The 23,064-nt window shown below is 45.6% G+C and overlaps 1 protein-coding gene and 1 long non-coding RNA gene across 18 annotated transcripts in view; one reads left to right on the forward strand and one right to left on the reverse strand.

Moving 5' to 3' along the window:
- Positions 1-19,674, forward strand: part of LOC129211696 (uncharacterized) — a 281,089-nt gene extending 261,415 nt beyond the window's left edge. For 4 of the 10 annotated variants that reach the window (XR_008578922.1, XR_008578928.1, XR_008578924.1 and 1 more), the window contains 3 exons: positions 3,891-17,332; positions 17,470-17,635; positions 19,531-19,670. This is a non-coding gene — a long non-coding RNA (uncharacterized LOC129211696). Of the gene's footprint in view, positions 1-3,890; positions 17,333-17,469; positions 17,636-19,530 lie in introns of all 10 variants that reach the window. The other 6 variants (XR_008578925.1, XR_008578931.1, XR_008578927.1 and 3 more) reach the window with 4 other exon arrangements.
- The window catches only part of ARHGEF9 (Cdc42 guanine nucleotide exchange factor 9), a 212,597-nt gene that overhangs the window by 12,536 nt on the left and 176,997 nt on the right, over positions 1-23,064 (reverse strand). For all 8 annotated transcript variants that reach the window (XM_054839167.1, XM_054839172.1, XM_054839168.1 and 5 more), the window contains 3 exons: positions 18,650-18,781; positions 1,394-1,637; positions 614-682 (listed from right to left, as the gene is read on the reverse strand). In XM_054839167.1, the coding sequence (XP_054695142.1) occupies positions 614-682; positions 1,394-1,637; positions 18,650-18,781 (445 nt within the window). The remainder of the gene's footprint in view (positions 1-613; positions 683-1,393; positions 1,638-18,649; positions 18,782-23,064) is intronic.

The following is a 23,064-nucleotide window of genomic DNA, read 5'->3' on the forward strand; positions in this document are numbered from 1 at the left end:
CAGTCCAGACTCTGTTTAATATCTAGCATGGCATTTATTAGTTGGCTGTAGCCTGCCTGGGTGGGGAAATGAATCTGACATTAGAGAAATATAATGTCTTTACTAAGATACTTTATTTCCTAGAGCTGATGCTACTGTGCTGTCCTTAAAAAGTTATAGTAGCCCCAGGAAACATGAGAGTCCCCTTCCCAAAAGCAGGACAGGGGTAGATCCCTCACCGTCTCCAGTATTTTAGCCATCTTTTTTTCTTTGCTAATGGGATACTTTGGGAATTAGCAGAACCCCTACACATCTCCGCACTCACTGCCGTTTCAGCCTGAGATAAACAACTGAGATAGATTTCTGCCCCCAGGGACAGCTTCTGGACATCAGACTGGAGACACGAGATCAAATTCATCTCTGGTGAAATTCCACTGGCTTCAACCACATTAGACCAGAGATTAATTTGGCCCACAGATACATTAAGAAAGGATACAAAGCACAAACGGTATTTTATAAAAAGAGAGAAAGGGGAGGGGGAAATTCAAGGGGGATGCTGGATCCTAACCCAGCAGGATTCAGCCCAGCCCGCTCCACCCTCACATCACCAGGCACAGTGCGTGTTGCCGGTTACCTTTTTGCTTACTGACTTTCTTTACTGTCATTGCCGCTTGCCGCTTTTGATTTTCAGAAATTTCAAAGCCTGAAAAAGGGAACACGGCAAACACAATTCAGAAGATTGCTTACAAACCCGCTTTTTCTTTTGGGGAGGGGGGAATGTTCTGCACTGTTTGGCAAACACAGAACGCCCTAGGTGGCAAAGCATCACCCAGTGAGCTGGGTGTATGGGCAAGTATTTTACTGAAAAGCAAATCTTCCTTGAAAGGGCAGGCCTTTTTGTAATCTCACTTGTGCAGGGGCTGTGTGAAAAGTAAGATTAGACCCATTATTATTTATACAGCACCATAAATATGCCCAGCGCTTTACAACTGAGCAACACAAACTGAGCCTGAACTGACCTTGGATACAGTCAATTTATGGGCTGATGTGGAGAAAGGGCACGGCTGGTAAGTCATTGGCTTCGCCGCCCCCCTACCCTGCACGAGACATGTTTAACTAGAGCAGAAATGATGCAGCCAGGAGACTCTGAAGTCAGATGGCCAAAGACTTCCTTCTCCCACAATACCCACGGAGGTCCAGGCTTGAAGCTATGGGCAGAATTTGTTTACTGAGGGCCAAAAATAACAGTAGCTGAATTGGAAAGAGACCTATTTATGACTATGAGAGCAACCAAGGACATATGAACAAGGTTGAACTGTAATTCTACTACACAAAAATGTGGGCTTCTCCAACAGTTGGGGCAAAATTAAGCATTACGAACAATCTCCTTTCAGATTCATTTCATATTCCTCACCTATCTTTTCGTCTTCTTTTACCATCTTCCTTTCTTCTCTGAAAGCTCGAAGCCATCGTAACTTCTCCTCCAGTTTCTTGGCAAAGAATAAGTGCATTTCCTCAGTCTCCTTGTTATGAAGTTTGAAGGCATTCTTCATGCTGACATTGAAGTCATCATCTCTCCCGTCTTCTATATCCACCACTTCATATTTATCCATGTCTATGCGACCTTTGTAATACAGAATATCTCTTCGTATCAGGTCCTGCAGAGAGAAAAGCAGAGATTGGTCGATTTTAAGACACTTACAGAGTCTGAACTCAGCAGGGAATTCATGGGAGGGCTGAAGAAGAGAAAGAGGTAATGGTGAAACCTGGTCAGATTCTTCAAGCCTCATCTGCTGTGAATAGATTTGTTGCTGGCTAAACAAATAGGATAGATCACAGGCACGCAAGAACAAAATACAAATCTTCATGCTGCAATTCTGCTTGTAGGCATGAAGTAGTCTTTGAGTAGGTAACACACTTCCATCATTTTCCATGATGGGAAGTTCTGTTCCATAGGACAAGAAACCAGAAAATAGAGACCACTGCCCTGAGGGGATTCCAGTGCTGCAAACGAGGCTGTGCAGAAGCATAAATCTCGAGAAATCAGCTCGGGCATGTTTGGCAGTGCAGACTAGGTGGTGCAGAGCTCTGTTTTCCAAACACATTCTCAGCGTCAGAGGAGATGGATCCCTGCCCCTTCTCCTTGGAACCCATTTCCCATTCATACACAACTCATTGGCGAGAAAACCACCCTGATGATCAGTTCAAAGAGCTCCTAACCTATCTCTGTCCCATTACGCCCTGGTTTTAACCTCTTGATCCAGCTTCAATTTTTTTCTTTTTCCCTTCTTCATGTTTATAATCTTTACAACCAAACCTGTTCATCCTCATCTCCTTTTGAAGTTGATTATTCCAGCCCCTTTTTTTTCAGCAACAGCTCATTTCTCTACGTTAGGAAGGGAAAAGTAAAACAGTCTTCATTATTAATTTTTCAGAACTCATATGAGAACACCCACAGCTCTGTGGCTACTACGTTCCCCCCCTGCCAAACTGCGGAGGGTGCACGGTCCTGGCAGCTGGGAGACAGCGGTGGGTGGAGGTGGCAATAAAAAAACGTGTTTTGAGATCTATTGTGTCAGCTGCTCAATCACAGATGTGAAATTGTGGATGCTGATAAACTGTAGGAAAAAATAGATAATTTCCTGTTTTCCTCCTTACCACCTTCATACTTATTTCAGCTTTGCCCATCAAATTTTGTACTGTCTTTACTAGAACTATTCCTGGTTTATACTGGTGTAAGAGGAGCACTGGCTCCACATCTCTATGTCTTTATAGGAACGAATAACAAAAAATGATCATCAGAAAACAGAATGTTAATTATATAGTCGTGACCACATAAGGTGATTCAAGTTACAAGGCATACATATTTAAAAAGCCAAATTTAGCAACACACAATCAAGATTTCCTTCCTCTATCCACTCTCAAAAGCCAACATTTAGGTGTATTAAATTAACTTAAATACTTTTTGATTTTTGAGAGTGCCCTAAAGATAAATGCTATGTCAAAGGATTCATTTAAGATGAAAAATAAAATCAATGTACAGCATTTATTTATTCATGTAAGATTTAGTAGCAAGGTTTTTTAAAGATAAGCAGTAGGTATTATTTTAAACAAATCATTAATCTTGGAAAATAAATTGTACATCGTAATTTTTTTTGCAAACTTGCTCATGGATCTGCCAGACAGTATTAACGATCATGGCACAGGGCACTCTCCAGAAGCTCATAGCCTTTAAAACCTGGCTCCTTCCTCTGGAAAGCTGTAGGGGGAAAAAAATTCCATTAACAAATGTATTGTACAAATATCTTACTATAATGTGTAGGCTTTGAGTAGTGATGCTGTCCAAAAGATAAGAAAAGGATATGAATATGCAATAGAAAATCTTTTCTATTTTGTCTTAACTTGGAAAATTGCTTCTTTCCTCTCCCTCTGCACCCAGTGAAGTGCTGAGCAAAGGCTGTAAGCATCACACTAAACTGGTTCAATTAAATCAATACTGTGCGCTGTGTTTAAATTTGAGTCTTGGTCTAGTTCTTAGAAATAGCATTTATCTTCACCACATTCTCAAAAAACTTGATAACAAATCTCATAGCGAAAAAGATGTGCTCCTTAAATTAGCTATACCAGCAACTATTCTGCCCAGACAGAGAGAACTGACTCACTGCTGATGAGTGTTGAACACAACACCAAACAGACCGTCCTTGTGAGTGAGACGGGTGAAGTGGGATCAAACATACTTTTCTATGCAATATTCATGATTATGTAGAGATTTGTTCATAAAAGTTATTATAAGAATAATCACAATCCTCCTTCTCACCTGGCTCTGAAAATACAAGGCTCTGTGCATTAGCTCTTTTCTTACACATACTAAATACATTTTTTCCTCTCTTATCTCTCCAATCTTCATTTAGAAAACATTACAAGCTATTTTTAAAAGCTAAGTGAAGGTTTTTAACAGCTTTGTGCTGTCATTATCCTTCCAGAGGACAACACATCGGGTTTGGACGCGTCTGACTGAACCGCTCCATACGTTTCCCCTCCAAGGCTGCAGCAGGAACAATCGCTGCTTCCCGCAAGGCTTCTGCAGTGCGTTTCAGAGGCTCCCGGGTTTTGCAGGTGTTGCTGAGTAGTGGATGTGAAGATAACGGTGTTGCCTAGGAGTTATTGAAGGAGCAATGAGGAGATAACGGAATCATACAAGTGCTTTTGGAAATCAAATGGTCCCACAGAATATTATTGCTGGTGAGAATGCATTAATAGGAAAGAACAAGCTCAGCTATCGAGACTGTTTCCAGAAAACACATGAAGAAGAAACGCCGTGGTTTTGTCCTTGAGCAAGCACGTACGCGAATGAGGGAAAGACAATAAGTGCAAAGCTCCTGCCAGCCACCTTTACTTTCATTTTGAGAAAAAACTTCAATAACAAATCTAGAAGAAATGAATCATCTTTTCTCCCATCGCTCTCAGCCTCCAGCTTGGCAGGAACTTTCTGGGGGAGAAACAGCCCCTGGAGTGGGGGGGAGGCCCAGAGGAGAGAAAGGTGCTGACGCACCATTCAAACAGGTACAGAAAAGCTAAACAGCTCAGAGCAAGCTCATGCCTGACATTACCCGAGTGCGTTACCCCTGTGCTTCATACTTCCACAAAAGAAGGACTATTCCCCACTCGTTGAGTAGAAACTCCAGCATCGATACCCCAGGTTTTTAAGAGACCCTTTATTTTTCAGAGTGGTAGAGCACACAAACATCTTGGTGAACAGCGTGTGCCTGCACATGGAAGACACTTTGTACGTACCTGGTTTTGAGAAAGTTCCATCCATATAGCAGATTAGGAACTGGAACTGGATAATATCACTTTTAATGGCTTAGGCATTTCCCACTACCACTTCTCCTTTCTTCCCCTCTTCTTGCCAACAGTCAATAAATGGATATTAATTCCTAACTGACTAAATTTTAACATCTGTAATATGGGAAACATAATCATTATTTGATCTGTGGATATCTTATCATGTATCATAGAATCATAGAACACCAGGTTGGAAGGGACCTCAAGGATCTCCTGGTCCAACCTTTCTTGGCAAAAGCTCCATCTAGACAAGATGACCCAACACCCCATCCAACCTAATCTTGATACTATTCCTTACTATGTTCCTGCAGCTCTTAAAGAATAACATATATTACTTAACTCCTTAGTGAAGCATGGGCAAATGCACTTGGCTTGCACTATAATTGATTTCAATAAAATTTAGAAATTCATCTGGGCTATATGGGAGATGTACAGCAAACAAGGCCAAAACTCTGGTTTAAGGAGCTTTTTGTGCATGTGGACAAGAGAAGAAAAATTCAGGGAACATGCAGGAAATGAAAGCAATGCTGCGTTGTGTGATTTCTGCAAGATGCAGACAGAAAGCCCGTAGCAGTGTTGAGAAATGAAGCCTGTTGTTCTGTACACCATTTCTGTCAAGCGCAGGGCTATCTTTCCTTTCCTCGAGCACGTAAGCTGAATCAAACAAGCGCACACAAGATAAAGGAAAGCAGATGTGTGGCTGAGGGTGAAAATGGATTGTTTAAACAGACTGGTGTCAGTACTACATGTCAGAAGGACAAAGCAAATACTTACACACAAAATGGAGATTTATCAGCTGTAGAAGTAGCCACGCTGTCGAAAGGAGTGCAGGCTTAGGGGAGGGCAGAAACAGCAGCTGGGACAGGCTGCTGCTTTTACTCCTGATTATCCCAGGGACACCATACGAGAGAATTATTAAGCCACAGAGTTTAGTTTAATTTATATGCTGGCTATATTAGTATAGTATTATATATTGTCCTGGCCATAATTAAACCAGGATGATGACTAGCTGGTTTATGCTATCCAGTTGTGGATGTCATACAAATTTTTTTTTTTTTTTTAATTAAATCAGGTAAGAGCAAGCAAATGTAAAAAGACAAAAAAGGCTCTCAAAACCTGATCAGTGGGGAAAGGCCAAAGAAATGGAGCTGTTTAATCTAGAAAAGACATAAATAAAAGGGAATGTGCTATTGGAATACCAATGTGAAAGCTGCTTCTCTTCTAAGGAGGCTGGTGATCACTTATTCTCCATTTTGATTATGGCTTGGCTTGATTTACCACAAGAGCGAATAGGATTAGATACTTGGAAAAAAATCTTTCTAGCTATAAGAGTAGTTAAGCAGTAGAACAGTCAAAATAGGGAAGCCTTGGGACAGCATTCCTTGGAGATTTTCAAAAATAAGGTTAGACAAACATCCATCAGAGATGGTCTGAGTATACTTAATCCTGCAAAGGGAATAGCTAATCTCCTGGGGCCCTTCCCAGCTCTGCATTTTGATGATATCTAAGAGAAAGGCGATGGAGGAGAAAACAGGATGAGAGCAGGTAGGATCAGTATGGACTTCAGGAGCGGTATGGGAAAAGCCCCAAGGCGCAGACCGGGATAGCAAGCCCGAGGAGCAGTGACAGAAACCTGCAGTCTCTGCAGACAGCACCCAGATTGCATTGCATGGCTCTTAAGGAAAAGGATGCATCTAGGTCATTTGCACTTATTTGTCTAAATATGATCTTTTTTTACCCTACAGCTTCTGCCATTTCCTTTTCTTTCCCTAGCTGAGGTTAATTAAGCTCTCCTGAATAATTCTCTGCAGTCTGTTCACGTAATATGTACTAAGGATTCACAAGGAAAAGATGAAGCAAAAAAGTAATATTTGATGGGAACACAAAGTTTTGACACATTCCATAAACCTATGACAATTCTGCTCTCTGCAGTGCTTGTGCCTGAGGTAGTGGCTGCTCTCAGGGATGTACCTGTGACCTGCTCTGGCCATTTTCTCCTGCTCTCACTCTGGCTTAAACATCCCCAATTTCACCGTCCCCCCTCTGAAGGGGGGGAGTGACTTTCTCTGGCTGGGCTTGAAAAAAAAAAAAAAATTCTCATTTGTGACCATCATAAGGAAACTGAGGCTGAACTTTTATTGGAAAACCTGAAAATCTGAAGTTGGGATGTGGCTCCCACGATGAATTATACACCTAACCCCAAATTACTGCAGTGGATAGAGATATCTGTAGGAAGGATTGCACCTGTAAATCAGACTGTTCAATAACTCTGTCCTGGTTTTGGCAGGGATAGAGTTAATTTTCTTCCTAGCAGCTGCTTAGTGCTGTGCTTTGTATTTAGGATGAGAATAATGTCGATAACACACCAATGTTTTAATTGTTGCCAAGCAGCCAAGGACTTTTCAGCTTCTCATCCTGCCCTGCCAACGAGAAGGTGGGGGTGCCCAAGGAGCTGGGAGAGGACACAGCCAGGACAGCTGACCCCAACTGCCCAAAGGGATATTCCATACCATATGTTGTGATGCTCCGTATATAACTGGGGCTGGGCTGGAAGGCAGTTTGGCTCGAGAACTAGCTGAGCATCAGCTTCAAGTGGTGAACAATTGTACCGTGCATCACTTGTTTTGTATATTCTTTTATCATTATTATTATTCTCTTCCTTTTCTGTACTATTAAACTGTCTTCATCTCAACCCACGAGTTTCACCTTTTTTTTAAATTTTTGATTCTCTCCCCATCCCACTGGGGGGAGCGAGCAAAGGGCTGCATGGTTATTTTTGCTGCTGGCAGGGTTAAACCATGACAAACTCTTACTGTTAAATCAACTTCTACTTGTCTTTAGTACTGCTTTCTCCTCCTGCTTTCTAACTTTAATCAATCCCTTCTTTTCTGCCACGAGTACCCCAGGCCATCGCTATGCGTGCCAGGAGCTGCCTTTGCATGCTGTGATCGTGCAAGACCCTGTAAGAGTCAAACCCTCCCGTGATGCTGCAGAGGAAATACAGTGTTAATCACAAGGAGGGCAACCTGCCTGTGCAGTCGACTGCTAGTGCAAAATAGCATCAGAATTAAAAGCTATTCAACAGTTTCAGCAGCACAAAGCACGTAAGGAGGAAAATTTCCCCTCCATCAGAGGCCACAGCTGAGCATTGAGAGGATCTGACCTGGTGTGTGTCCCAGGGAGTTTGTTCCTGTTAGCTTTGTGTGCAGCCGTCTTCAGGCATTTCGGAACCTCCTCCTATTTATTCCTCAGGGGGTGGTGTGCAGGAATGGATGGGGAGGTCTTAAGCAAGGATTATGATTTTAGAATGGCACATTTTTTTCAAGTGCTATGGTTTACTCTATGCTAGGTCACACTCTCCTTCTCACGCATAAAACAAATAATCTGTAAAACACCAGTGGAGAAAGAGCCATTTCCAGCCATGAGTCATTAGATCCCTCTTATGAGCTGACAATATAAAAGATGCCAACCACAGAGTAATCCGTTACAAGTTTCTCATTGCACATGTAGGTTATTGGTCCTCCTGGTTATCAAAATCCCACGTAATCCAATGGCAAAGTAGTTTCAAAATGACTTGGGCAGGAATTATGCACTCTGAGCGCACGGCTGCAGTCAGGTCTGAGCGCAGCTCCCGAGGCTGGCAGGGACTGGCTGCGCGCCTTCGGGTGAAACGCAATTCCTCCCTCAGTCCTTCCCCGTCTCTGTAATGGGATAATGATATTTACTTATTTTACAGGGCAACTGGAAGCTGTAAGTAAGTAATCTGTGAAAGACACACCGAAAGCCTTTGATGGCGGATCTTTAACAGCTCAAAGCCTTGTAAGAATAGCTTAGCGTCGCACACGCTCGGGGACTGGGAGTTGGCAGAGCAAGGGCAGGCAGAGAGGAGGCTCTGCAGGCGGCAGATGCAGCCCATGGGTGGCGGAGGTGGCATGGCACAGATCCCTCCGTCCCTCTGTGAGGCAAAGGGCGGCCTGAGTAACATGCAACAGGGTGGCTCTTCCGCTGGGGATTGTCACTCCGTCCCCACCACAGCTTTACAGATCATCCCAGTAGAGGTCTTCTGAGGTATTTTCCTCTCAGCGTGGGTTAGAGCATAAAGTCGCAGGAGGGGTTTCTCCCCTCGCTCCTCCCTACCCGAGACCACGGCTTGAAGTGAGGAGTGTCGCCGGTGAAGCAACAGCCCTCGCAAGCGCTGATGGGGCTGGAAGGCCGAGAGCATTACACTGCGTACACCCAAGCAAAGCAAAGCCAGGGCTTGCCTGAAACGACTAACATCTGAAACCTAACACAGACAAGGCAGCAAGGCAGCAGCGTGCTCAGCATGAAAAGCAGCAATCCCTGAGACTATTTTTGCCCAGAAGATGATGTGTTCTTCGGGTATCAAAGCAGAAGGGGGATCCAAGGATGAGGCTGAAGAGACACCCACCTACAGGCGAGCTCTACAACTTGGGGAATAGTTGATGTTGAAACAGTTGATGAATAGTGATTAGTTTATGCTGAAATTGGGAAAAGACTAAACCAGGGTCCACAATAACTGCACCCAAACACCAACCCACGATTTAGAAAAGGCAGAGGTTTGGAAAAGGCTGAGTTGTCTTTTACACTAAGGTGGGTCTCAGACTCTGATGATTTCTAGTTGACCTGGGCAGTGACTGCAGTGCAGAATGGAAGAAACAGAGGGAGCGAGCAGAGAATTTCAATTTACTCCTGAAATTTGTCCTGATTTTCCTGCCTGCCTGCTCTCTGTCTTCACTCTGCCCAACCTGCCGTGAGCAATGAGAGCATGGCATGCTGCCACTTTGCCATGTCTTTGGGTATCTTTAGTCGTAAGGGCTTTCAACGTTCTTTGGCTTTTTTAAAAAAGATTCAGAGCCTACATTTTTAAAATCTAATTTACCTTAAAGCGACCCTTTGAAGAAAGCAGCCCAGCCTACTTTTCATGAACACCAAAGACACAGTTTTCTGTAGCATTTGTTCATTTAACTTAACCCTACCGCGGGCTGATTTTTAAGATGGGACAGTTACGCGCCATTCACATCGACCTCCCTGGAGCCCGAGTGCATTGCAGAACTGGGCCTCTCTTCTGTCCAAATGAGACCCTAAAACTCAATGAACCCTTTTTGAATGTTTTTGTCCTAAACATTCTTGATATGAGAAAATAAATCTACGCCCTGTTAAGTGGTTGGATGCTAGCTGACTGCGAGCTTTGCTATCAGCCTGTCGGACACAGCAGTTTGGGCTGAGCCAGCCTTCAGGAGGGGGGAAATGGGGTCTGCACAGCGCAACCTGAAAATGCAATGAGGGACGGATCGTGTTAGGAACAGGGGCATGTAACATCACCTCCGCGACGCAACCTCAGCCACTCCCTTCCTACTGCAAACTTCCTAGGATGGGCACAACTGTTTGTTACAAGTTTCCCTGGGGGCTGCCACGGGAAGAGGGGAGCCGAAATCTCTGCAATACCAGTTTACATAACTCCTCCTTGCACAAGGACAGCTGTGCTGGGGAGGTCGGCAGATTCCTGCCAAATTATTCAGCAGTGTCTGTCTCCTGAGTTTGGAAAGAGATGTTTGATTCATCTTTACCAGCTCCATGAAGCTGCAGTGTGGGATCCGAGCGGGGGAGGACTGGAACTGAAAGCATTTATGTGGAAATGCTATTTTCATTCAATGTATTTAGCGGAACATCAGTGGCATTTTGATGCCTTGTTCCACCTCAAGCCCAGTAACGTTGGCTGCAAAGCAGCGAGCCGAGGGCGAGTGCGTTTCCAAAGAACTAATAACAGGAAGAGATGGGAAACCCTTCTGCAGACATGTCACTTGGCTTTTCTGGTCTCTCCAGTTTGCTCCCAGGGGCTTAACATTGTACTGCTGAAAGGCCACAGCAGGAGGAGGGTTAGATTTTCAGCTCCAGAGGTTTTGCTTGTGGGCCAAATTTACACCCACTGCAATTACAGGAGCAATAAATTAGGCACAGAGTATATTGTATAGCATCTTGCATATCTGCATGGCTATATGAGTAGGCTAAACCTGTTCCCTATCCAGAAAAGAAACCACAGCCTGTGAAGGACTCTAAATTCAGCCCTTTCTGGATTTTAACATTGAATTAGCAAGTAACAACCTAAAGCCTTCCCCTGTCCTCCTCCAGCTGGCTCCTCTGGCTGACCCCGACGTTTTTCTCCCTACGCCTCCTGCGTCCCAGCGACCTCTCTCTGGAGTCGGCTCTTCCCTCTCTGCTGTCGCACAGCGAGCAGCGCAGAGGCAGCACCTGCCTCCCCGAGTCAGCAGAACGGCAGTGGGTGCCTGCAGGTCGCTGCGCCGGTCAGTCCAGCCCGTTTGCATGAGTCCTCCTGCAAAACTGCGCTCAGGGCATATAATTGGCACATGCACATCCCTGCAAAAGGGTCACCGAACAAACGCATTCAGGGCTATTTTGACTATTAAAAGGAATGTTTTCTTTTCTTGAATATGCCATATCTGAAAGCTAAAGTACTTTTTCATAAGTATTTTTAATATATATCCTGTCAATTGCTGGAATTCATCCTTCGCGTTCAGCTATCTGCTAACCAAGGAGACAGGAGGATCAAACTTCCTTGCCGTGCTCCACGGTCTGACAGAGACAGAGAAACCTCTTGTCTGCAGACAGCACCAACTGATCGGCTGGGCATGAACGCAGGGCTACATCAGTGGGGCTGTGGAAACACTGTTCTCCAAAAAACTTCATGTTATACTTTGCTTTGGGGCTGTGACCAAGCCAGTGTGTTTTCTTTGGTCTTCTTCGTGCTCATCTTATGCTATCTCACTGGCTCAAACCGCAGCACGCCTTGCCTGTCGGGGCAGCACACCACCGAGTCTCTACCGAGCTGCTGGCTGAAAACGGTGAAACAGAGCCTGACCCGTTTTCTCACCCTGCTGCAGGCTGGACCCAGGCCTGACCCAAAACACGGCATTTCATGGAGGTCTGAGGTAACGGGAAGAAAAGAGAAGGCGTGGGAGGTGCTGCAAAAGTCAAACAGTGTTCCTTGTGGGTCAAAAAACCACTTGAAGTAATAAGAATTGTCCCAGTGCTGCTCTGTGTTTGCAAACAAGATTTTTGGCTAGCCCTGTGAGACCTATTTAGCCTGTAATAAAAGCGGGGCCGTTGTTTTGGTGCAAAGATTACCTCAATGTTTTTAACAGAAGCGATACGGGAACTAGACCTTCTTACACTAAAAGGGCTCAGAAATGTCTCTTTTATCTTCCCATTTGGAAACTTGAACTGCAATGGAGTTTGACAGGGTTATTTTATTTACTCTATCTCCTACAGCACAGCTATTTCTGGCTGACTGTCTGGCTATTGCTATTAAACTGGTCTCATTTCGCTTCTCATCCAACCTGCTTTGCTCTGAGAGCTCAAGGGAAGACAGCAATAGCAATAAACCACAAGCTGGAGTTCGCATTGCCTCTTGATTACGAGAGACACATAAAAAGTGCAAATGAAAACTAAATGTGTTTCATGCAGTCACTGATCTTTCTGCACTGTCAGAAAACACTAAACACAGAGCCCCATCAAGGACTGTTCCACTATTGGTGAAAGAAAAGCATAATTTGCTGCAGAAACTCTGTTAACCCTTCATACTTCATACTGGCATTTCCAGCCTAATGCCACGGCGCTCTCGAGCCCGTTGGGGAAATCCAAACTGTTACCCAGAACAGAAAAAAGAAGATCCTCATCTATTACATGATAAGCACCTCGAGCATCCCCCAACATAACAAGCTATGATCATAATTAATGCTGTGTGTCACAGTCCTGGATGTTAAGTATTATGATTTGCAAATTTAAAGCATCTCTGTGTCAAACTCTCTCAACTTCAGGGTGATAAGAAAAGTAGACCCTGTGCCTTTAAGGCAACATCTTTTAATGCTACCATCATCAAAGATTGACTTCATTTCTTGGTAATTACAGTTAGCATACTGGAATATGTATTCTTCTTTCCTGATTATAGACATATGGTAAGTCAAACTGAGGGCAGTGCTTGCTTCCTACACAGTTTATTCCCTTCTTCCTTTCCAAAAGGCATTTTTGCATTAGGGTAACCAACCAACCGTCTCTTCTGAAGAAAGCACCGCTTTGTCCTCGTGCACACTGCAATGTCCCAACCTCTGGTTCAGGAAACACAGGCAGAGAATTCAGTAGGAGAGTCTGACATTAATCCAAAAGCTGAAAGTTATCCAGCTTTGCAAAGAACATCTAAAATCATGAGCTCTCTCAGTGGCTCATTCTCAGGAACTGTAGACATCCAAACTAACTCAGTGCTCCCCTTTTGACACAGGTTCTGGAAATGTTCTGCAGTACCTACCTACATCCACTGGTATTTCAGTATTCAGTCGATCGAACACCGAAATGGTTGACGTGGCCATTTCATCTGATTAAACTTCTCACTTCCTAGCACCAGAAAATGATTCAGTGGTGATATTAGGAAGTGACCAGTGCTGTCTCTGATGGCAAAATCTAAGCCAAAGAGATTTATTTGTAAAGCTCAGAAACCAATTTTATTTGTGAAAATCTTCCCTCACAAGTTGCTTTGCAAGATGTTTGCCAGAAATGAAAGCTGGCTGCCATGGTGTCAGCTTCTCCACCTGCTGCTAGTGCTCTTATTCATGCAGCTCTCGTAAATCTTAGTGCAAGTTTCCTGCTTGGAAGAAAGACTTAAATGTACCCATACTGGCAGAGAGAACATCTGTCAAGTGCATTTGAATGCAGCCGTTTATAATTACTCATTTTCACAAACTAGGTCTCTTTCTCAAGTCCCGTCAGTTATCCAAGACGTGGTGGTCACGGAAATGCATTCAGGATTTCTCAGTCTGAGGCAGTGGAACATACACCAGCAACCAGGGAAGGCTCTGAGCCTTGTCCCTGGACTGACCATTGCCATCACCCCTTTCCTGAACTATATTAATGACTAGTTCATTATAGTCATATAAGGCCTGGCATTACTGATGATCTTCTGCAGGCATATCAAGCAGGGGAACAACTAGGCGATGATCTCAAGAAGAATAACCCTGAGAGTCATCCTCCCTCACAGAAATGTCTTGGCCACATGTCCAACAAAAAAAAAGGCCCCATAACCTTGAAACATTTTCAAGTATCAACAGAAAGGGATGGCAAAGCTTCTGGAAAGTAGGCCATATTCACAGCAGACCAGGGTTTATTTGGAAATATATTAACTGCTGCTGAAAGCAGATAGCTGGATACTAGAAATACTGCCATAGCCAATAGACCTTATTCCTTGGGCACGGGCAACGCTGGCTGGTTCAGTAGGAAAAAGGAACACAGTAGTTCTTGGTAGCATGCAATAGGAGTCCTGCCGAAATCTTCCTAGGCCATCTGGCTGTATAGCTGTGGAACAAATGTGATCCAACATATGAAAAGAAAGATGTTTTCTGAGACTGTGGCTTGTGCCTTTAGAGCCCCACAAAGGACACAGAGCCATTGAACCGGAGTACTCCTCATTGTTTACTAGCTGATAGCAAAACTGCTATGAAGAAACCCAAACTTACCTGGGGTGGGATGACATGTTACTTTGTACACAGCACTCACCTTAAATAATGGATACAAAATGAGCTGTTACCTTGGCTATAGATAGAATTTTTTAATACTCCGCCTGGGTTCAGCGGCAATGCAGCCTGCCCAAAGGATCAGCGGCTTGCAATGCAGACACAGACAAGGGTTGTGGGCATGAATGTAGCAGGGCGCTCTCTTGGGACTGACAGAGCCAGCAGATCGGCTGGCCAGAAGCAGAATGCTGCTGAAATTTTTGCAGCAAAAGAAAAACTGGCTTTCACCAGCACTTTTCCGGATATTGCAGGAATTCATATACCATCTTCCTGGACCTAACATGCATCTACTGGTACCAGCGAATGCCACTAACACCTCACTTTAGCCTACCGGGGTGAAGCTGATACCAGCAAGTTTTACCACACAGAAATGATTTCATCTTCCAGTGCACGAACTAGTGAACAGGAATCTGACGGTCTGCAACGTGAGCCCACTGTGTAACAAGTTTTGCAGACAATGGCGTTCAAAGGGGATGACAGAGAACACCAACATCCATGACTGTCACAGAGCTTATGTTACCAAACTCTATCTGTTCCATCAGAAACTCATCTATCAGTATCTGTCAAACCACAGAATCCGTACGCATTACTAGGGGATTCGAGAACACATAGCTGTTGCAGCTGCAAACATCTGCCAGGGTGGCAACGGGAAACGAAGGTGAGGATGACATGCAGATAACTGCAGTGAAGATCTGGAGGAGTGGGAGATCTTGTTTGAAATACATGTTTGGCTTCTAGAGCCTCTCAGCATATCTACCATGCTTTCATCAAACTAAAGTATCTGTGATATATTTAAATAAGGAATTGGTTTTAGTTCCTATTTGTATTAAAAGTCTCTTTTAACCAATAAAGAGGTAAAATTCAACCATTATAATTCAAAAATAAAGGTATTCTCAAATAGACCGTGTCACGATTAAGGATGCATCATACCTACTAATTTATTATATCTGAAGAAAACCCACATATACAGAAGATTTCCTGAAGAGGAAGATTCGCTGAGATGTGCCATCGTAAGTGGTACCAAAGCTGAAAATTTTGATCAGGGTCACTGACTAAACAAACCTCATGCAAAACACGGTCAGGTTGTCCATGGATTTTCTCATTGCCTGTGTCTGCAGTAAGAGGGGTGCTGTTCCATCTGCTGCTTTGGAAACCTCTAAAGGGCTTAATTCTCCCTGTGCACAAGGCAGAGGAGCTGGCAGCCCTGCACCAGTCTGAACTCTGAGACCTTCTGGAAATCTCAAACTTTCCCTTCTGGACTCAGACAACTCCAATTCCCTAAGGGTTTGTTCAAGTGGGACGTGAAAGCATACTGCAAGCTGGTGCCACTCTCAAGTGCTTTAATTCCCATGACTGGCACCAGACTCTGCTGCAGATGACCCCAGCACCCCCGCACCAGCATCCCTGCTCTTGGGGATATGTGGGTCATATTTCATCTCCTTCAGAGAATAATTTTAAAGCACAGGGTAAAGGCAGCTGGCCCCAGCTTCCCACACCTTGATATAAATGGTGCTACACTAAGAAAGCCCCAGGATATAGCGCTCTGGCTTTAATGTGGCCAGCAGGACCAGGGCAGTGACCGTGCCCCTGTGCTCGGCTCTGGTGAGGCCACACCTCGAGTGCTGGGTTCAGTTTTGGGCCCCTCACTGCCAGAAGGACGCTGAGGTGCTGGAGCGTGTCCAGAGAAGGGCAACGAAGTGGTGAGGGGTCTGGAACGCAAGTCTGGTGGGAGCGGCTGAGGGAACTGGGGGTGTTCAGCCTGGAGAAGAGGAGGCTGAGGGGAGACCTGAGCGCGCTCTACAACTCCCTGACAGGAGGGTGTGGCCAGGTGGGGTTGGTCTCTTCTCCCAAGGAACAAGCGATTAAATGGCCTCAAGTTGTGCCAGGGGAGGTTTAGATTGGCTATTACGAAAAATTCCTTCACTTGCAAGGGTTATCAAGCCCTGGAACAGGCTGCCCAGGGAAGCGGTGGAGTCACCATCCCTGGAGGGATTTAAAAGACATGTCGATGTGGTGTTTAGGGACATGGTTTAGTGGTGGACTTGGCAGAGTTAGGTTAACGGTTGGACTTGATGATCTTAAAAGGTCTTTTCCAACCTAAACAATTCTATGATTCTGTTCTATGATAGAGCAGAGGTTATCCTGCTAGATGGTTGCCTGTTGGGATCTATAACAGCAAAGCCTGACACAGGGGTCAAGACAACACAGGCTATAAACCATTCAGATTTATTTTATCTAGGATGCGTGATCCCAAAATGTGAGCTCACGCTCCTCTGAATTCCATAGTCAGACAATCTTTCTTAACAGTGTTCAAGGAAAAAAATATCGAGATGGGAGAGTCCAGCTGTAACCCTGTCTCTGCTCCTACCCCAACACTCTGAAGAGTAACAACTGTAGTTTGCTGCTGGAAAAAGAGATGCAAAAGGAGAACCAACAACAAGGTATGAACCCTGTCCCCATGATATCGGGCTCACCAGATGAATTAGCACCCTCTGCCCTGTCACCTTAAAGCTCAGTGAGGACACTGTCCCACAAGATGTCGGCTAGTGGCAGGACAGCCTGCCAGTCTCTCTGCCAGGAAGACCCAGACCACCACACTGTCTCCGAGAGAGCTAAAATCTGCAGGGTGTTTTCCCATGGAGGCATCTCTTGTGCAGCACTGCCACGCACACCCCCCAAAATGCCTCTTGAATACATAAGGGAAGAGGACAGTGTCACACGAACACTGTTTGCATACTGATACAACCTTTCGAGCCCCCAGCAGCCTGCTGTGAATTGCTGAGCACTCTCTGCTCATACTGATGACCACGGAAATCCCGGCTCTGATTTTCCCAGGAGTTAAGGGAGCGCTCGATACCTCTCTGGATCAGACCCAACGGAAGCCAAACTGGATGCTGCCTTATGAATCGGTAATTCAGGGTCACAATCAAAGTGTAGGAGGGTCAAGATTAAAAATTAAACCCAGCTGCATACTTCCAGACTTGTTTTGACAGTTCTCTGAACATCTGACTTTGTTATTGTTGCTCTGTGGTTATTTTTTTTACAGAGCCAGGAAAGAAGTAAAAGGCACAGCAACGAGGAGGCGAAAAATAAGCACAAACATTCCAGAAGGCAAAATTTCAGTCAACCATGACTCAAGAGAAGAAAGTGCCACCCACTGAACTGCACAGGCCACAGCTCCGCATACCGTGGCAGCGGGCAGTGATGTCGCGGTGAGTCAGGAGCCACCCACGCCCCCACCCACGCCACTTCCTGCGGCGGCAGGGCGCTCCTCGGAGGGCTGCCACGTGGCACAGGTCTCGCTCAACCTTTTCTTAGCATATGAGATGTGACAGGAACACAGCCCTGGTGTGTTTGTCCACAGATGTCTGCAGCTCGCCCTCGCTCCCACTTGAAGCCAGTCCAGGGGAGTCCCTCTGCACAGTTATCTGTATAGCCGCAGTGAAAATGTCAGTGAATCCCACTCTGTCAGAAGACAGAGGCTCCCAGGACTTATGGGCTCGGTCACTTCACTTCGAACAGCTGTGATGGTAATGAGCTGGGATCACCTTAGCGGGACTACAGCAATACAGCTGTGATGCCGCTGCTTGACACGGTTGCTCCGAAACACAGTTCACCTGCTGCTATTAATACTACAACACATTAGCATCAGTATTCTTCACTACCTTTCTCTACCTTCACGATGGGTTTCACGGCAGAGATATGCCCTATAAAATCCAGCACAGCAGCTACATGAGGATGACACTTAAAATGCATTTCACCAAGTGACAGCACATATACCCTGCTACAGACCAGGCTGCTGCCTGATAGTTCTTTGAGAGGCAGTGAACATCAGTTTATTGCAGTAATTGAGTTGTCTGCCCAAGTGCCAGGCTTCATAGTTCATATAGAAATTCTAGGGCTATCTAATCCCAGATCATATGCTGCAGCCAAAACCCAAAAGTAGAAGTGAGGCAACAAGCCAAACACAGGGCACATGAGAAAAAGGCATGAAATGAACAAGTGGAGGCTGGATTTGCTATGAGCATAAAGATCCCTTTATCGCGGTATACTCACCATCCTGTAATTCAGTATTTCTAGCATGCGGATTGCCCTTCCTCAGTGCTATCCATGTCCTCTTCTGCACATGTAGCAAACAGCCACCTTGCCCTAAAATCCACTTTGGACTGGAAAGCCTGTCCGCAGCATGTCCTTAGCCATGCTGCTTTCTCCCTGGACGTCCTTACCTTCTTGCAGAGAACCATCTGGTGATCAAAGAGAAAGAAAACACGCTGCTGGTTCCGTCCATAAGGCTGGTAAATCCAGGACATCTCTCCCGTGTAGATCAACTCTGAGCTGCGGTCCAAGATATCGTCTCCCTAGAGGGTACAGAGAATGAGGCCGAGTGAATCGCCACTCCCAGCCAGGGCAGTGGATACATTTCTCTTTGCAGGACAGGGAGAAGCAATAATTAAATAGGATTTTGGCCCTTCTGCAGCTCTCAAAGCCACCCCATCTGACTTCAGACCAGAACGTGGAGATAGGGGATAATTCTGAAGGAAGGGAAACAAATGAAGTAAGCGCGGACCCTCAAAGCATGGTATTACAGTTCACATTGCAGTGGGGAGAGCTGCTCCAGACACTGTCCCCGTTCCCTCCTCTCCAGGTACCCCCAGACCCTGGATTTCACGGCAGGTGCTGGTGGAATCCTGAGAGCAAAGCCCCTTCCTCCTTTGAGGAAGAATACAGAGCCGCTTTATATTCAGGGTAACAAGTTCCCTGGCACCCCCTCCCTTTAAAATAGCATCCCAAAGCACGTCCCCTCCTGAAATCCCAGGCCAGCTACCAAAGTCACCTACGCTGGGATATCAACTCCCCCACCCGCGAGACTGCCAAAACTCACCCCTCCAGATTGTTGCCTCTCTTCCCAGTCATTCAGGCAATTACAGTCCCTTCTCCCACAGCTCATTAGAGCTTCCCATCTCCAAAAAACTGTCAGGACCACCCCAGCTCCTCTGGCAGCCTCCGGCCCCCCGGCTGGCAAGGCCTCCCCGGCCGGCTGCCAGAATGCCCTCACCCTTTCTCTGCCTCCGGCTAACGCTTGTTTTCCTCTCCGATTTTTTTTAAGGATTCATGAGCAGATGGCCTTGAAAACACAGCGTGCGCTCGCTCTCCCACTCTCCGAGAGAACAAATGCAGTCACCCTCCACTAATTGGGATGAGCTGGACTTTTTAAAAAGTTAATTAAAATCTATTTATTAAAAATGCGTGAATTCACCACCACCTGCCCTGTGGGCATCTCAGTGTATCTCTCACTCTGAAACACCACAGAAGGAATCGGGATGACTTCAGCTAAGAGGTAAGGAGCAGGATTCAGGAGCAAGTGAGAGAAAAGCTTTTTTTAATTATTTTTTTGGCTCTGAAACTAGTGCAGTTCTGGCTTTGATGCCAAACTAGAACCAATTTCTGGGACAAGACCATCCCAAGATCTAAGCAAACAGCTTGTAAAGGTTCAGCCAGCTACGGGGAGCATCTAGATAGACACGCTTTTCTGCCAAAGCAACCAAGAGTCATCCCCACTCATAATTTCTTGGTGAGGATTTCAGACTGCTGTTCAGGTAAATGTGTAATTAACCTCTCAGCATTGATTGGAAGCGACTGCCTGAGTCCCTGCGCCCTGTGACAACAGCAACTTCATTAAGTCGCTTCATCATCATGCTGCAGCACAGACTTTCAAATCGCCTTAGCAAGGTATTTATCCACCTCTATCTCACTTCTGTGGCTGTGGTATCTGAAGGCCTAATTAGGGATAACTTCCCGGGAACACAGAGGGTCGTTCCCAGAAGGGATGGGCCGTGCATCGTGCAGCGTCTCAAGAGTGTGATGTCAGGGTGCGATTTCAGCCGTGGTACCTCCTGGCCAGAAACCAGGGACCTGTGTGCTGCTGCAACAGCTCAGGTATATGCAAGCCCTTGAACGAGAAACCTCTGAAGAAAACACAGTGGCTCCAGAAATTGTGGGCTTTCCTGGCTGATCATGAGCTTATATGAAGAAGATTCATACAAGCCTATGGATGGGAACTTTTACGAGAGGGGGTGAGCCTAGAAGAGGCTGGCTGCTAAAAATAGAAAGCCAGTTTTGTCTTTTACTCCTGTGGTAGCATCTCAAGCCTGAGGACACACAGAGGACTCTGTAAACACTTCTACTTGATTAGCTGAATCCAAACTGTGTAGTCCCTGCAAGCAACATAAAACAAAAAAATTCAGATCTGAAATGATAGGATTTGTATTGCATTTTTTATGTCGGGAAAACAATTTATATATACAGTCTATAGGCTAGAAATAGATGATTTCCAATGCTGGCTTAGCAAATTTGGAAATATATATTGCAAATAGTTTTGGACTAGCACACGGCTGGCCAGCCTTCAGCCCCAAGAGCAGCATCTCCCCGGCCCTGGCTGTTCCTCAAGCCCTCGGCTGCTGCAGCAATACACCAGCGTGGCTGCACTGCCAGACCTCCTAGAACAGATGCAATCAACCTTGAAAGGCATTTTTTTCCCGACACAGTCATACCACCTCTTTGAACAGCATGAACTGTCTTCTGCTAGTGGAGCGTCCCTACCAGGGGAGCTCACGGGGTCGGTTGCAGGGTGGCGGGCAAGGAGAGAAGTGTTTGCTTTTCTGCTCGGCTGCTAACATGACTACCCCAGTACGCTTCCATACTTGGTCCTGACTTGAGGCAGGCTTTCTGCAACGCCTCTCCCAGTCCTTCTCTAAAGCCAGTCCTAGGCCTGGATCCCTCCAATCCTATAGAAAACCAGAAAAAAAATTTCTTTTCCATTTGTTCCCGAGCAACTCCTAGAGAGGCTGGATCATCTATATCCTTCTGTAAGTTAGAGAAATACTGCTATAAAAGGAAGAGGCTGAACTTTTAGTTATTCTGAACTGGCAGATGTCCTACTGACTTCAGCAGAGCACAGCAGCAAAATGGCCGAGAGAAGACCAGAGGATCTCCTGAGGTCTCTTCCAATCTGAGTTATCCTATAAGCCTATAATAAAAAACTCAGCCCTCCCCAGCCTGCATCAGGTTTTCGCTGTGCATCCTGCTACATACAAAGGGCAGCAAAAAGAAAGCTGACTCCTCTTCTCTTCATGCACTCACAGGCAAAGTCCAACTACTTCGTGTGCAGTAATGAGAGCAGAAGGTCACCCAGATCTAGGTTGGACGTGTGCTTCATGCTCCCTCGAGCTTGCCAGCGCTAGAATGACATATAAAGTCCTAGGGCTAATCCCGACTGTTGCAGCAGAGGGTCGGCTCTTCTCTTGCTGCTATGGAAAGATGTCGAACATCAGCTCCCCAGTTATGCTATAGGTGACCGTCACTTTCTGTAACAAGGAACTGGGAGGAACCAAAGCGTTTTTGCTAGTGTCATGGAAGAAATGCTGTTGGGAGCACCACCATAACACGGCACTGCGAGCTGCAGCACGTTACACCGCCCAGTCTGCCCCGCTCCTCCCTCCCACGAGCAATCCCCGAGCAGACGCCGTCCTAGGCTCAGAAATGCTCATCAGCCCATCGGATCTGCTCCCCTGCGCCCAAGCCCACCTCCTGACGTGGCTCTTTGCTGTCGCTGCTGGGCACAAAATCCCCTTTACTAGTTAACATTCAGCGAGCAGGGCTCTCTTCTGCCTGACACTGCTGTTCTTTAATTAGAGATTGACAGGCTGATTAGCACTCTGGGCTACGGAAAGATCAGAAAAAGGAAAGCGAGAAAGATGTTGTCCTTTTCATCAGACTCATTTTCTGATACCTTCTGTTGCTGGGGGAAAAAAAAAAAAGAAGAAGAAAAAAAAGAAGGATCTGTTTCAGTCCTTGATGCAATTTTTTTCTCAGGAGGATTTCTCATCAGGCTGTTCTCACTTTGAAAACAGTACGTTGGTTGCATGCATCTTTTTTTTCATGTCATTCTTGGATTCGATAACGTAATATTAGGCTGAGGCCAACTATTACATATTACATAATTAAGGGCACCAAGTCTTGATTTAAAGTACCCGTAAATAACAAGAATGGGAAGAAATTTAAAAAGACAGTGTTCATTATATTTCTCAATTACATGTATTTTTCCCTTCATGTAAATTTAATACTCTTGAAACTTGCCAAAGTGACAACCCATGGGAATCTTTGGTAGAAATATATAGATATCTACACAAACCAAAGTAATCTGTTTAAACAGCAAGTTAAAACTAATCCAGCTGATGAGCAAGGCTCTATCCTGCGCCAAACATCCCACCACTGGCTCGGGATCCATAGATCCCCTCCCAGGGAATGGGTGCCACATTGCCTCCCTCCTCTGAGAAAAACCTGGGCTGAAAGGGAGAAAAGCGTTGCTGGCAGCTGCCACGAGGGCAGGAGAGAAAACATGAAACGCTGCAGGGATCGCTGCTTCATTTTGTTTTGACATGGTTCAAGAGCTGTATGAAAAGGCCTAAAATAGAGCAATTCTGAGGTGTGCCAAGGTGCAGATGTGTTTCCACCTCCATGGCACCCGTAACGTGCACTCAGCAAGGGTGATGTTGCACTCGAGGCTGTGGTGGGCACCGCCGTCATGGCCAAGCAAATGGCAAGCTTGCAGGTCCTGCCCAGGAGCAGGCTGTATCCCACC

Source organism: Grus americana, chromosome 12 (assembly GCF_028858705.1).
Source record: "Grus americana isolate bGruAme1 chromosome 12, bGruAme1.mat, whole genome shotgun sequence".
Lineage (NCBI taxonomy): Eukaryota > Metazoa > Chordata > Aves > Gruiformes > Gruidae > Grus > Grus americana.